The 13765-nt window shown below is 48.2% G+C and overlaps 1 protein-coding gene across 8 annotated transcripts in view; it reads right to left on the minus strand.

Moving 5' to 3' along the window:
* Positions 1–393: 393 nt before the first annotated feature.
* GRAMD2A (GRAM domain containing 2A) overlaps positions 394–13765 on the minus strand; it is a gene marked incomplete at its 3' end in the record, with an annotated part of 65040 nt that continues 51668 nt past the window's right edge. For 7 of the 8 annotated variants that reach the window (XM_081170071.1, XM_081170068.1, XM_081170072.1 and 4 more), the window contains 6 exons: positions 13026–13097; positions 8369–8431; positions 6874–7030; positions 4247–4346; positions 4032–4139; positions 394–2667 (listed from right to left, as the gene is read on the minus strand). In XM_081170071.1, the coding sequence (XP_081026197.1) occupies positions 2664–2667; positions 4032–4139; positions 4247–4346; positions 6874–7030; positions 8369–8431; positions 13026–13097 (504 nt within the window). Of the gene's footprint in view, positions 2668–4027; positions 4140–4246; positions 4347–6873; positions 7031–8368; positions 8432–13025; positions 13098–13765 lie in introns of those variants that run through there. The other variant, XM_081170066.1, reaches the window with a different exon arrangement.

Below are 13765 nucleotides of genomic sequence, written 5' to 3' on the forward strand. Positions count from 1 at the left end.
ACACTTTCATACCACTTTATAGGATTCCTCCCTAAAGGAACATGGGAACTGGGGTTGGTTAAGGGTGCTGAGAGTTGTCGGGAGACCCCTGTTCCCCTCACAGTGTTACAATTACCCAGAATTCCTAGGGGAAAGGGATTGTTAAACAGCTCTTAAGAACAGTAACTCTATGAGAGGAAGGAGGGGCCTTAGTCCTATTCTAGTGCTCAAACTACAGTTCCCAGGATTCTTTGGGGGAAGCCACAACTGCTATCATAGTTCTGAAAAGTATTTGGTGCAGATGTGGCCTAGGACTGCCAGTAGTCCCCCTGTCAGATGTGGGGGGCTCGCATCAGAATGCAGCCCTTTCAAACCTGGAACAGTCATAGAATCATAGAGTTGGAAGAGACCACAAGGGCCATCGAGTCCAACCCCCTACCAAGCAGTGCTTTTCAAACTGTGTGCTGAGGGACCCAGGCGTTCCCTCAATAAGAAGATCAAGCGTGGCTAGAGGATGGCCTTCCTTTCCCTGCAAGATGGTGGCACGTGGGTGCAATTTCCTGGTGCAATTCCAAGACGTTGCTATCTGAAGCGAAGCACCAAACACAAAGGGCTAACACACCACCCTGCCTCTATCTACCCCACCCCCAGCCCCAGCTAAATTCTGCCCCCTCCCCAAGCAGCTCATCTGGCTTGCTGCACAGTCGCCACACTGAGCCCTGAGACCAGTACATGTCACCCGAGATGACTTTATACCCAGGAACATGCGCTGAAATCTTTACACAACACTCAAAGTGGTCCACTGGAAGATGTCAAGGAACGTTCCCGGCAGACCAGACCACAAGGAAAGGGTTCCCAGAAAGCAGGAAGTTTGAAAAGCAACGCCCTTAAACCCCAAGAGGGTCCCAGATCCCTTAACGTCCCACAGGCAGGGCCCACTTCCTCCTGAAAGGGACCATTCCCAAAGTGGTCTGCTTGCTCTGTATTCAAAGGCCACACACTAGCTCACACACTCGTTCATTCATTCAGTCAGTCTGTGCTAGAGGCGTTTTTCATGTGGCCTCAAGTCCACCTTGGAGAACTTTGCTTGCGAAGACAACCAGCTTCTTCAGCATAGTCCTCACTCTCACGGGCCAGGATCCTGGCTTCTCGGTGATCCAGTGGGGCTTCTCACAGTTACCCATCAGGGTTCTTCCGATGTTCTTAACTGCTCCCTGGATTTCTGCCTCCATGGTTCTACCCTTGGCCAACTCTCCCAGTTTGTCCAGGGCAGTAGCACTGATGGGAGCAGACAAACCCTCTCCCCCTGCCCCCAATCACAGCCCAAGTCATCTATACAAGCCATTCAAGGCTTCCATGGCTAGGGATGCAGATGGCTGACTCCAAGCCTGCATATGAATTGGCCTCTCAAGGGCTTGGGGTTCAGAGAGCTGCCTTGTGTTGTTGTGCTGCAGAAAGATGGAAAGGGGCCCGGCCTTGGCTCCACCTGCTTCCGAGGAGAGAGCTGGCGCATCTGCAAAGGGCCAAAAATCTCCCCAACGACAAGAAATGGAGCGATCAGCTTGCTTTACCCCAGCCAAGCCCCCTGTCTCTGCTTCCTCATGTCAGTGCCAAGCTGCAAAGCCCTTGGGTTAAGTGGGGCAGACCCACATAAAGTGCTTTGAGGGCCACACACACCACTAAGTCATATCTGTCCCCAGAAAGTGCACACCCATGGCGTCTTTCCATGAGTGTTCAGGGCCTGCCTGGCAGTTCACAGGGTCCCTTAGCTGAATGTTGCTGCAGCGGTTACAGTAATTTTGCAGGGCCACAACAATTGCTCCAGCAGCATTCCCTAGACGACAGGAATCCTGTTAGTGCAAGAAGATGGATTCTAATGGAGATGATTTCACTGCCCTGGGCAAAGGATAATTCCGTCTTCCTTCCAAGGCAGAGCTTTTCGCTGCAGCAAAAAAATCCAACCCCAACTTTCTCCTGCTGCCCCTTTCCTCCAGGGGAAAGAAAGCAGCGAGAACTAGCAGCAGTCCAGAGTCCTCCTAGAAGAGAACCCAGCTACTTCTTCAGACCTTGCTAGGATGCATTAGGATGCGAAAGAGGACCAGCCGCAACAGTTTGCTGGTGGTAACAGTCAGCCCTTCTGGAGCAAAGTCCCGGGAAGACATTGCAGTTTTGAAATACAAAGGGGAGCCTCAGAGGAAGCCCTGCAGTTCCAAATTTTCTTGCCGCTCTAGAGAGCAAGCTACCCAACGTCTTCAGTGGCTGAAGAGCCTTTGGAAGGTATGGCCAGAGACACCATCGAAGGAGACACTATTGCACTGGCAACCCTTGGCAACTCTCACAAGCACCACTGCTGCCCATGTACAGCCAGTTCGGCAGCCGCACAGTCCCCTCTAGATGTTGCTGGACGCCCGCCAACAGCCAGGGACGATGGACATCATCGCCCAACAACATCCGGAAGCTGCTGCATTGGCTACTGTTGGCCAAGCATCCCAATGGGTTGCTGACGGCAGGAAAGCACTTCTAGATTTCGCCACTGGAAGCAGAGAGCTTTGGTCCAGGAGGAGCACAGAACATGGGGCTCATTTGCTCTGGCTTCACAGCAGTTGTGTTAACTCCTTGGACGCAGCACAGATTTATGTTTACGGGCGCTGTTTTCTCCATTGTTGTCTTTATTGAGCCCACAGTCACCTGTCAGAAACAAATAAAGAGGCCATTGTTAGCAGGCTCTGAACCAATCCTATGGGAAGCCTGACTGCCCCACAAATGGCAAGAGAACTTCTCCTGATTTAATGCAGCTCCTTGTTTGTGTGTGTTCAGGGCCGGCCCTAATATTAGGCAGAGTGAAGTGTCTGCTTAATGAAGCTGATGCGAGCCACCATGAAAAGGCATCAAGCTATAAGTTACTTAATTTTTTACTATTGCATTTTTACTGCTATGAAGAAGGAAGAGGTGCCTATGGCATCACTTGCTCATTTACTTCAGTTATTTGTACACCGCCCTTCATTTCAAAGCAAAATCAAGGTGGTTTGCAAGACCACAAGACAACAGCAATATCTAAAAGGTACCAATTTGGCTGGCCTTGACTTCTCTGCACCTTAACGCGGGAGTGGGAAGAAGGGAGATATGTCACAATTTGTTGCTCCACCTCTGCAGCAAAAATATTTTGGACCAGTCCGGCATGGACGCATGTGCATTAAAAGAAAGTTCCAGGGTTAATGACTCAAGTCAAAGGACCTTTTTAAGGCAATTAATGATATACATTTAAGGGAACTAAAGCTCACTTGGCGGGAGAGAGGGAAATTCCAGTAATCATCTCAACTCAGTACAACTCAAGTCTTTGTCCATGCCTAACATCTGTGTTCCCACCTCGAGGAATATGATACCACCCACATCCCAGTCCATAAAAGGAAACAAGTCCAGATGCAGAATTGCCTTTTGGCAGTGGCAGGAGCAGGAATCAAGTAAACATTCATTGAAATGTGCACAATTTATTCCAGCCAAGGACTGGGATATTCTAACTGCAGAATTGGGATTTTTAGAAGCAGTCTAACAGAAGAACAGAATCATAGAATTGTAGAGTTGGAAGGGACATATAGTCCAACGCACTGTAATGCAGGGATCTTTTGCCCAACGTGGGGCTTCCACAAGTCACCAACTATTAGTAGTAGTAGTAGTAATACTGGCCATGGGCCTTGCTTTGCTGCCACTAAAGCTGGTGTCAATCGGCTCTTAAAAAAGAGAGACGTTCACAAGCTACATTAAGCAATGCTGAACCTTTGCTTATAGCAGAAATAGAAAGCCTGTGGGTCCCTCCAGACCCGTCGCTGGACTTCATCTCCCCTCATCCCTGACCATTGGCCATGCATGATGGCAGCTGAAGTCCAAAAGCATCCGGACCACCCCTGCAGGGTCCCCATCCCTTCCTCATGTGGCGAGCAAGGGCATCATTCAATATTGGCATAATGAGAACAGAAGGTTATCCATCCCATCCTCCAGACCCCGAGAAAGGGCTCCTCTGCAGACACTCGCTGGGCTTCGGAAGGCTTTCCTACCTCCGGGGCACACGCGAGAGATAGTCCCGGTTCAAAGAGCAGAGCTGCTGCTCCAGGCGGAAGATGCGAAAAGCCAGGTAGGAGGAGGAGACCACCAGGAGGCAGATCCTGCGGAAGCAGAGACAAAACGGAGAGGCACCGTTGAGCTCAGAGTCAGAAAACCAACCCGGAGATAGGATAGGAATGGGGGGGGGGGCGCGTGCCTGCAGGCTTACAAGACAATGAAGATTTTCAGCAGCTGATAATCAGATGGCCTCAACTCTGCTTGGTAGCTCTGCTCCACCTCCAACTCCTCTTCAGTGTTTATTGCACTTTCTGGAATAATAATAAAAAGGCATCAGGCACTCAAATATTAAAACAATATATAATGCAAACACACACACACACACACAGGGTGAGATCCAATGCAGTGTGAGTGGGCATCTGCTAGCACAGTGCTGGGGAAAATTTTAGCCCTCCAGGTTGTTGGACTACAATTCCCATCAGCCCCAGCAAGCATGGCCTATGGCCCGGGATGATGTGAGTTGTAGTTCAACAACATCTGATGTGGGGACAGGGCAAAAACTCACCATCTCTGCCCTAGCCCAACGGGGCTATTCTCTCCAACCTTTATGCCTTCTATGCCCCTGCAACATCTGCTTTGGAAGGTTAGGAGACACTTGAGATCTGGGGAAATATTTCTGTTGAAAAGTAAGGTAAAGGGCCCCTGGACGGTTAAGTCCAGTCAAAAGTGATTATGGGGTTGTGGCACTCATCTCACTTTCAGACCGAGGGAGTCAGTGTTTGTCCATAGACAGCTTTCTGGGTCATATGGACAACAAGACTAAGCCGCTTCTGGTGCAACGGGACACCTTGACAGAAACCAGAGCGCACAGAAACACCATTTACCTTCCCACCGCAGCAGTACCTATTTATCTACTTGCACTGGTGTGCTTTCAAAGATTAGAGGTTCTTTTCAGAATATTAAAAACAAAAAGACCAAAAAAACCCACCTATAGCCAAATGAAATTGCAAGCAGTCCACCAATGGGCTAGTTCCACACACGCATGGAAGTGTGTGGAGGTTCACCAAATTAAAGATTGGGTAAAACAGCGGTTAGAATACCCATCGCATGGTTTTGGTTACACACTGAGCAATACAGAAGGTAGAGATTAATTAGATTAAATCCTATCTTTCAGACAGGAATTTGTTTATATATGCAGGACCAGAATATTTAAAATGTGCTAGCAAATATTTGAATTTTTGTTGCCACAGCGCACCTCCTTCAACAAGCAGTTAATACTGCCTTGCTGCTTTCCTTAGAACGACATGGACACGGGACAAAAATATTTTAGAGATGAAATTTAAAAAGCTACCTATAACAATAAAAGGGGGTTGCATAAAATTGGGCCCACAATACTGAGTGCACAGCTCCTGGTGGATCCAAGGGGTGCATTTGCAGCTCAGCTGCACACAACTGAGAACACAGCACAGAGACTTAAAGCCGACTACTGCATTTGCGCCTGAGTAGAAACTCCGACTGGTGCTTCTGCCCTGGTGGAAAAGGCTGCTTTGTGGGCTACCCAGCAGCAAAGAGATGGTAGCCGTCCCTACTGTCGGGCAAAGGTCACTAGGGCTTCAGAAAGCGCAAATAAGTCCCACATGAAGGCTATATGTTTTTTGATAGTAACAGCCCGCCCTCTAAAACAAAGTTTTGTACAAGAATTCTGAGAAGGAAATGGTGTTTGTTTGCATCCATGTGGCCGCTGACGGGATGAACTGCCCCGGGCGTCTGAAGCAAAATGGAAAAGGAGAGCATGAACAAAGAGCATGGCCATCTGTGCGCAGCCGACACATGGATGCACTCAGGAGGGACGTGATGGGGCGGCTGGCATGACGGAGATTACATGGGGCAATTGAGATGCAGCTTATGTCCTTGTGACAGCTGAACAGTTGGTGCTGCTGCCAGGACAGCTGTTAGATCAGGCGGGGCAAAGGAAGCTCTGCTTGAGAGTCCGCAGATTGTTCCCTATTGAAGGAGAATTACATGAAGATGATGTACAGATGGTACACAACACCAGTGCAGTTAGGGAAAATGTACAAAACTAGTTCAAATATATGTTGGAAGTGTAAGGAAAAGGAGGGGACATTTTATCTTATGTGGTGGGATTGTAAGGTAATTAATTTTGGGGGGGAAATGATATACAACGAATTGAAGAAAATGTTCCATTTAACATTTGTTAATAAACCCGAGGCATTTGGGGGGGGTGTAGGGAAAGACCTGCCAAAAAAGTTGAAAAACATTTTCATGTATGCGACAACGGCCGCGAGAGTTCTGGTAGCACAAGGATGGAAGACTGAAGAAACCCCAACTAAAGAATCATGGCAAGAAAAATTGATGGACTATGCAGAACTGGAAAAACTGACATATAAGCTACGGGACAAGGATAACTGTGACTTTAAGGATGAATGGGAACCCTTTACAAAGTGTCTGAAGACGCAACAAAGCGAACTGGACTCCTTGGCAGGTTTTGAATAAACATTCACAAACTTTTTCTTGATAATAATCAGCGAAATAATTTGAGGATCTATACAACTTTGTAACATGCTGGAAACAGCATTCTTAGAGAAACCAAAGACTGGAACTGAGGGAAGTCGGGGGGTGGGGTGGGGGTGGGTGGGTTTTGTGTGGGAGGGGGGAGGGAGGAAAAATGGGGGGGGGACAAGGATGATATGTTTTTGGATAATATGTCCTGTTATAATTTTGAATAAAAAAAAATTAAAAACGAGAGAGTCCGCAGGTGCAGACAAAAAACATGCAGCGGCACCAAGTGCCTTTTCCCAGCCTCCTGCTGCCCCGTACCTGAGACTAGGGGCTCCTCCGAGTTACAAGAGCTCTCCTTTGTGCTGAGGCTGCTGATAGATGCCCGGTGGATGCACTGGAAGCCTGCATCTGGGAGCGCCAGGGACAACGAAGCCGGCGAGCCCTTCCTCCACTTCACTTCTGGGACAATCACCTCCTGTGGAAGGCATGGAAAGCAGGTTAGTTGGCTGCAGGAAGGAGCCACGATCTTTCACTGCAGTGTCAACCTACAGGCAGAGCTAACACAGCAAGAGGTTTGTCAACAAAGCCTGCTAGGCTAGTTCTTCCCAGTGCAACACTGCCCCCTCCTGGACATTGTGAGCCTTCTCCTCCGGGGAGAAGTCATCGCTCAGTGGCAGAGAAACCAGTTTTGCATGCAGATAGTCCCAAATTCAGTCCCTTAAAGAAGGTACCCTTCAGTACTTTGAGGCAACGCAGTTAGCCAGGCATAGAGGCCCAGCCTTAGTAGTTATTATTTATGCCAATAAATGTGGTTAAGAGATAGCAGCAATCGGCAGGCTCACCCGTGCAAAACAAGTATGCTGCTAATTGGGTTGCAGCCAACTAAAATTCTACTCAAAGGAGACCCTATGTTAATTATGCCCGTTTATTTCAATGATTATACGTCAAGTAATACTAATGCTGGATACAACTCAGTATATTTAACTTAGCACTGCATTGGATGCAACTCACAACGTATATATACAGCATACCCAGACAGTATGGGTCATAATCCCAAGCTGGTCCTACTCAAAAGTAGACCCATTGAAATTAATGGAGTTAAGATAGGCTTGTTCACTAACTTCAGTGGGTCTATTCTGAATAGGACTAGCATTGAATACCATCCTAAATATTCTTAGTATGTCGTGATAGTATATATCGTGGTATGGTATGGTTTGGACCTAGGTAAAGGTAAAGCAGGGGTAGGCAACCTAAGGCCCGTGGGCCGGATGCGGCCCAAACGCCTTCTCAATCCAGCCCACGGACGGTCCGGGAATCAGTGTGATATTACATGAGTAGAATGTGTGCTTTTATTTAAAATGCATCTCTGGGTTATTTGTGGGGCATAGGAATTCATTCATTCCCCCCCCCCCAAAAAAAATATAGTCTGGCCCACCACATGGTCTGAGGGACAGTGGACCGGCCCACTGCTGAAAAAGGTTGCTGACCCCTGAGGTAGAGGATCCCTGGATGGTTAAGTCCAGTCAAAGGCGACTAGGGGGTGCAGAGCTCATCTCACTTTCAGGCTGAGGTAGCCGGCGTTTGTCCACAGACAGCTTTCCGGGTCATGTGGCCAGCATGACTAAACCGCTTCTGGCGCAACGGGACACTGAGACGGAAGCCAGAGCACATGGAAAGGCTGTTTACCTTCCCACTGTAGTGGTACCTGTTTATCTACTTGCACTGGCCTGCTTTCGAACTGCTAGGTTGGCAGGAGCTGGGACAGAGCAACAGGAGCTCATCACCGTAGTGGGGAGTCAAGAGAACATCTTACCAGTGAAACCGTGTCAGGCTCTTCAGTCAGTTCCTTCAAGCTCAGGCTCTTTTTGCTTGAGACCTGCAGAGAGAAGAGGCATTAACAGACAGGAGTTTCTCTACGCAGGCGCCACTCGCTTTAAGAGTCTCCGGAAGGATGTGCAAACCAACCGAAGCTTCAACCACTCCCTCTGCCCCCAAGAGCTGACTGAACAGCCAGCACTGCATCACCAGTTCTCAGGGGCTGTAAGACTCTTGTCATGACCTAACCCTAAATCTCTCTCTTAAGACTCGTAGCATTTTAACTATTAGCACATTGGGAAAATACCAGCATCGTCCCCCTTCCACACCAAGGCTGTGCTGCGCCTACAGACTATATTGTGTATGAAATAAACCTGGACCAGAAAGCAGTGCGAGTAACACTGCTAGTTCTCTAGCTGCAATGATATAATAATAACCCCAGCCACTCTGGGCGGCTCCCAATCAAATGTTAAAAACAGTACAGCATTAAATATTAAAAACTTCCCTAAACAGAGCTGCCTTCAGATGTCTTTTAAAGATAGCATAACTGCTTATTTCCTTCACATCTGAAGGAAGGGTGTTCCACAGGGCGGGCGCCACTACCGAGAAGGCCTTCTGTCTGGTTCCCTGTAGCCTCACTTCTCGCAATGAGGGAACCGCCAGAAGGCCCTCGGCGCTGGATCTCAGTGTCCGGGCTGAACGATGGGGGTGGATACGCTCCTTCAGGTATACAGGACTGAGGCAGATCTCTCAGGACCGGTGTTATGTGGTCCCGGCGGCCACTCCCAGTCACCAGTCTAGCTGCCGCATTCTGGATTAATTGCAGCTTCCGGGTCACCTTCAAAGGTAGCCCCACGTAGAGTGCATTGCAGTAGTCCAAGCGGGAGATAACTAGAGCATGCACCACTCTGGCAAGACAGACTGCGGGCAGGTAGGGTCTTAGCCTGCATACCAGGTGGAGCTGGTAGACAGCCGCCCTGGATACAGAATTAACCTGCGCCTCCATGGGCAGCTGTGAGTCCAGAATGACTCCCAGGCTGCGCACCTGGTCCTTCGGGGGCACAGTTACCCCATTCAGGACCAGGGAGTCCCCCACACCCACCCGCCCCCTGTCCCCCAAAAACAGTACTTCTGTCTTGTGATAAACCTCGACATCACATCTCTCATTATTGCCCTTCTTTTTAAAATTAGCAACCAGGGAGAGCTGATCCAGATCAGGACCAGAGAGAGGGATGGAGGGTTGACTTTTCCCTCTGTCCTATTTCCCTGCCCAAAATCACCCCCCTCTCAAAGCTGCCATTCCACACATGCACCAGATGAAACCACCTCAAATACTGATTTAATTCCCAGGTATATCATTGAGTAGGACCGGTAGCTTCAGAACGGGTCTGTCTAGCTTAAACTAGGGGCACAAACTATTTCATGGCACAGTGTCTAGCAGGCTTGACAAAAGTCCTCGTTGTTTCTTAAGAGAAAGTCATGGAAAGTTGCCTTTGTTTTGAGTTATACTTTTTTGTATTTTAACTGGTCTCTGCACCAAAAATCCAGTAAGAAATAATTGAAAGAAAGCCATGCTGAGCTCCTGAACTGAGAGGTCCATAGCTCAGTGCCAGAGCACATGCAACTCCAGGAGTGGGAGAAACCTCAGCAAGGTGACCTAATGTGGCCCTCCAGGCCTCTCCAGGTGGCCCTCTAGGCCTCTCCTCAGATCGCAAGCACCCTTCGCCGGCCACACCTCTCCCAGCCCTGCACCATGACTTTCCTGAGCGCTGTTTCCTGGCTGCCATGGATCCTTGAGCTATGCCTCTGGAGAGAGGGCATGTGTGAGCCAAAATCTGACTTATTCCTGTAGCTGCAGTGCTGGCTGCTCTACAAGGTGCTGCAGTGAATTGGTTGCTCCACCCATTCCTGCCTCTGGCCACACAAACCATTTGCATGTGCCTGTCTGCCCCCCAGGGGTGCTAACTTGAATAAAATATTTGGGGGTGGGCTGGCAGACCCCACCCTGCACAATTGATCACAAGATGCAGCACACGCATACCATTTGAATGGCAATGGCAATCAACTTGGGGGGCAACCCCCTCAATTTTTTTATTGGGGGGACCAAAGGGACCTCAGCTCTTAGGAGTTGGCTCCTATGCCCCCCCAAATGTCCATAAGGCAAAAAATGGCTGAAAAGGGTTCCCCATTCCTGAGTTAGGAGGACCAGAGAATCGGAACCCCCTTTTCATAAGACCCCAGAAAGCCACTGCCACGCACAGCCCTGTGGTTCCATCCACACCATGAATTTAAAGCACCTGGCTTCCCCCAAATAATCCCTGGAACTGTAATTTGCCCCTCACAGAGCCGCAATAAGCAGCACCCTTACCAAACTACAACTCCCAAGATTCTTTGGGGGGGGAGTCATGTGCTTTAAATGGGTGGTGTGAGTGGGGCCAAAGGTGGTCCGGTGGTTTGACTGTTGTAAACAAAATAATAAATTTAAGGTCTTATATATATAATAAATATTCATAAATGTACCAGCCAAGCACAAACATAGATATGTGGACCCCATGTCTGGAGCAGAACAGGAAGACCGTCCTGAAACCATTTTGACTCCCAATCCCAAACTGACCAAATGTTTTCTCTGCAAGGAGGGAGGGCAGGAATTGGGTAATCACCATTTCAAAGGAATGGGCAGACTACCAGGAAAGGCAATCAGATAAGGCATTATCAGATAACCTGGCAGACAGGAAAAACAACAACATTCAAATTTCTGTTGTAGACCACCTTTTCTGTGATGTAGGTATGATGTTTGTGGGGGGTGGTCTTGGGTTACACCACTTCTGTGATGTATGTATGATGTGTGGAGGGGTGGTCTTGAGCTGCAGGGCAAGGAATTTAAAATGTCTATATAAGGGCAAGCACAGCTTTGTTCTGGGTCCTCCTGCGTGTGAGGGGAGCACCCTGTTGCAACAGCTTTAATAAAGATCAGGCTTACTAGCTGCTTTGCTTCTCAGTATTCTCTGGTTGGCATCTGGTTTCTCCTACCAATAGGGAACCCACGTAAGGACTCTATACAGGCTCTTGGATACCCCATAAGGGGAAAAGGGCAGATTTTGTTTACAACTTGACAACTCCATGCACTCACATGGCCATCAAGGGCAAAGTTGGAAAAGTAATATTTGTCCTTCAGAAGGCGTTTTAAAGTGTCTCCTGTGCATTCTGTCACCCAGCTAGCATGCTTTTGTATTTCAAGAAAACCTCAAAACAAAAGCCTCATCCAGACAAACAAAAGGAGAGTTTTCCCTGAACAAAAACACCCTAGGACTGCTTGGGAGGGGCGAGGGGCTGATCCTAAGATCCCAGTAAGACGATCTGCTCCTCTGCCACAACACCGGCCAGAAATAGATCCAGCTGAAGCTTGTGACGAGAGTTATCTAATTCACGTCCTATGACTACCGATTGTGAAGTGAGGAAATGGCGCAGTGCCCGTTTGAGAGACAGGTCGGCTAAGAAGCAAGGAGGGAAGGACAAAATGTTAGCCAAATGCCCCCCTCTCTTTCTGCCGGCCGAGCAAGGGACAAAATGTACTGCAGACAAATCAGACAGGCTTTTAGAGCATTAATTGCCTAGTTACCTACCGAAAGCAGACCTTCAGGCCAGTGCAGTGTTAAGGCATCCCGCAAGATGCCATCGCCACCAACTCCTGATTCTCTCTCAAGATTACAGGACTCTGTGTGTTCTCTGGGTATCGTGAGAGGGAAGTGGGGGAAGAGTCTTGGGATAAAACCTGAGTTTTAAAATAGTTGTTTTTGCTTCTGCAAAGTGATCCCCACTTACTTTTTACCCAGGATGGAGAGAGATAGCTGCCTCGTACAGACATGGCTCACAAACTTACGAGGAGTGGCAAATAGACAAAAACAGCCTTTAGTTGGCCCTTCAAATCTTTGTTGGACTCCCATTCAGTGTGGATAATTGTTAGGGATAATGGGAGGTATCCTGCGGCAGCAGGTCTCCCAGCTCTGCTTAATCAAAGTGCCATGCTTTCAAAGCTAGCCCTTCTATTAGACAGAGGCAACTCACCTTGGGCAACAGTTTTGGGGAAGCCATTAATGTGGAAACTCATGTGTAAGATTTTTTAAAAACCCCATGGCTATAATGACTGCAAAAGGGCTACATGCAGTAATTGATCCCTACTCAGTAACCTCTCCTTTTATTTTCAAATCCTGTAACTTTTTGAATCCTATATAACATTTATAACAAAACATTGATTTTGCTTTTTAAGTTTTTACAAAATTGTTGCTTGCGAAATCAAATTAACGACAATACCACAATTCAGAATATAATTCTATAAATCCAAAACCATCAAATAGCAGAAATGCTTTTTGGTTTTTTTAAGGTATGGTATAATAAGAAGGGTTTTGCCTGGCAATGGAAAGGATAGCAGGGGGAGATTTCCATACCTGGGGGTGCCACCACCAAGAAAACCCTCTCCCTTCTTGTTGCCACCAACCTCTCAACTTAAATGGCAGGACCCCCAAGGACCATCGCAACGGACAGGCTTTTAAAAGCGAGCTCCTCCATAACCTGGATCTTTTGACCCTTTGCTGAGACCAGCTGACCAATTCTTTTACGTGATACCATGAGGGCTGTCAGGGAGGGAGTGGAAGTACCTGCAAGTGGGTGCAGACTCTGCGCAGCACATCGTACACACTGTCTCTAGAGATCAGGGACACGAAGATGTACTGGAAACAAAACAAAAATCAGGAGCAGTGAATAATCATGGTGCAAGCAGCAAAGTTTGAAGCACGGCAGCTGGCCAGGCTGATTCAGCCTTTGCACGTTTAAAGACAAAGACACACACACACACACACACACACACACACACGGATATTAACATGCCCCCTTCAAAGGGCACTTGCAAAGAACTGGTAAGCCTGCAAACATTTCAAGCGCCAAACATTTCAAGCGCTATGATATCACTTTGACCTGTCATGGCTTCCCCCAGAGAATCCTGGAAGGTGTAGCTTGTTAAGGATGCTGAGAGTTGTTAGGGGACTCCCTATTCCCCTTGCATACCTACAATTCCCAGAGTGCCTTAATAATCAATCCCTCTTCCCAAAGACCTCTGGGAATGGTTTCTCACTGAGTCCTAACAACTCTCAGCACCCTTAACAAACTACACTTCCCAGGATTCTCTGGGGGAAAGCCATGACAGGTTAAAGCACGGGTAGGCAAACTAAGGCCCGGGGGCCGGATCTGGCCCAGTCACCTTCTAAATCCGGCCTGCGGACGGTCCGGGAATCAGTGTGTTTTTACATGAGTAGAATGTGTGCTTTTATTTAAAATGCATCTCTGGGTTATTTGTGGGGCATAGGAATTCATTCATTTCCCCCCCTTCAAAATATAGTCC

The sequence above is a fragment of the Podarcis bocagei genome, assembly GCF_964188305.1.
Source record: "Podarcis bocagei genome assembly, chromosome: 14".
In the NCBI taxonomy this organism is placed as follows: domain Eukaryota; kingdom Metazoa; phylum Chordata; class Lepidosauria; order Squamata; family Lacertidae; genus Podarcis; species Podarcis bocagei.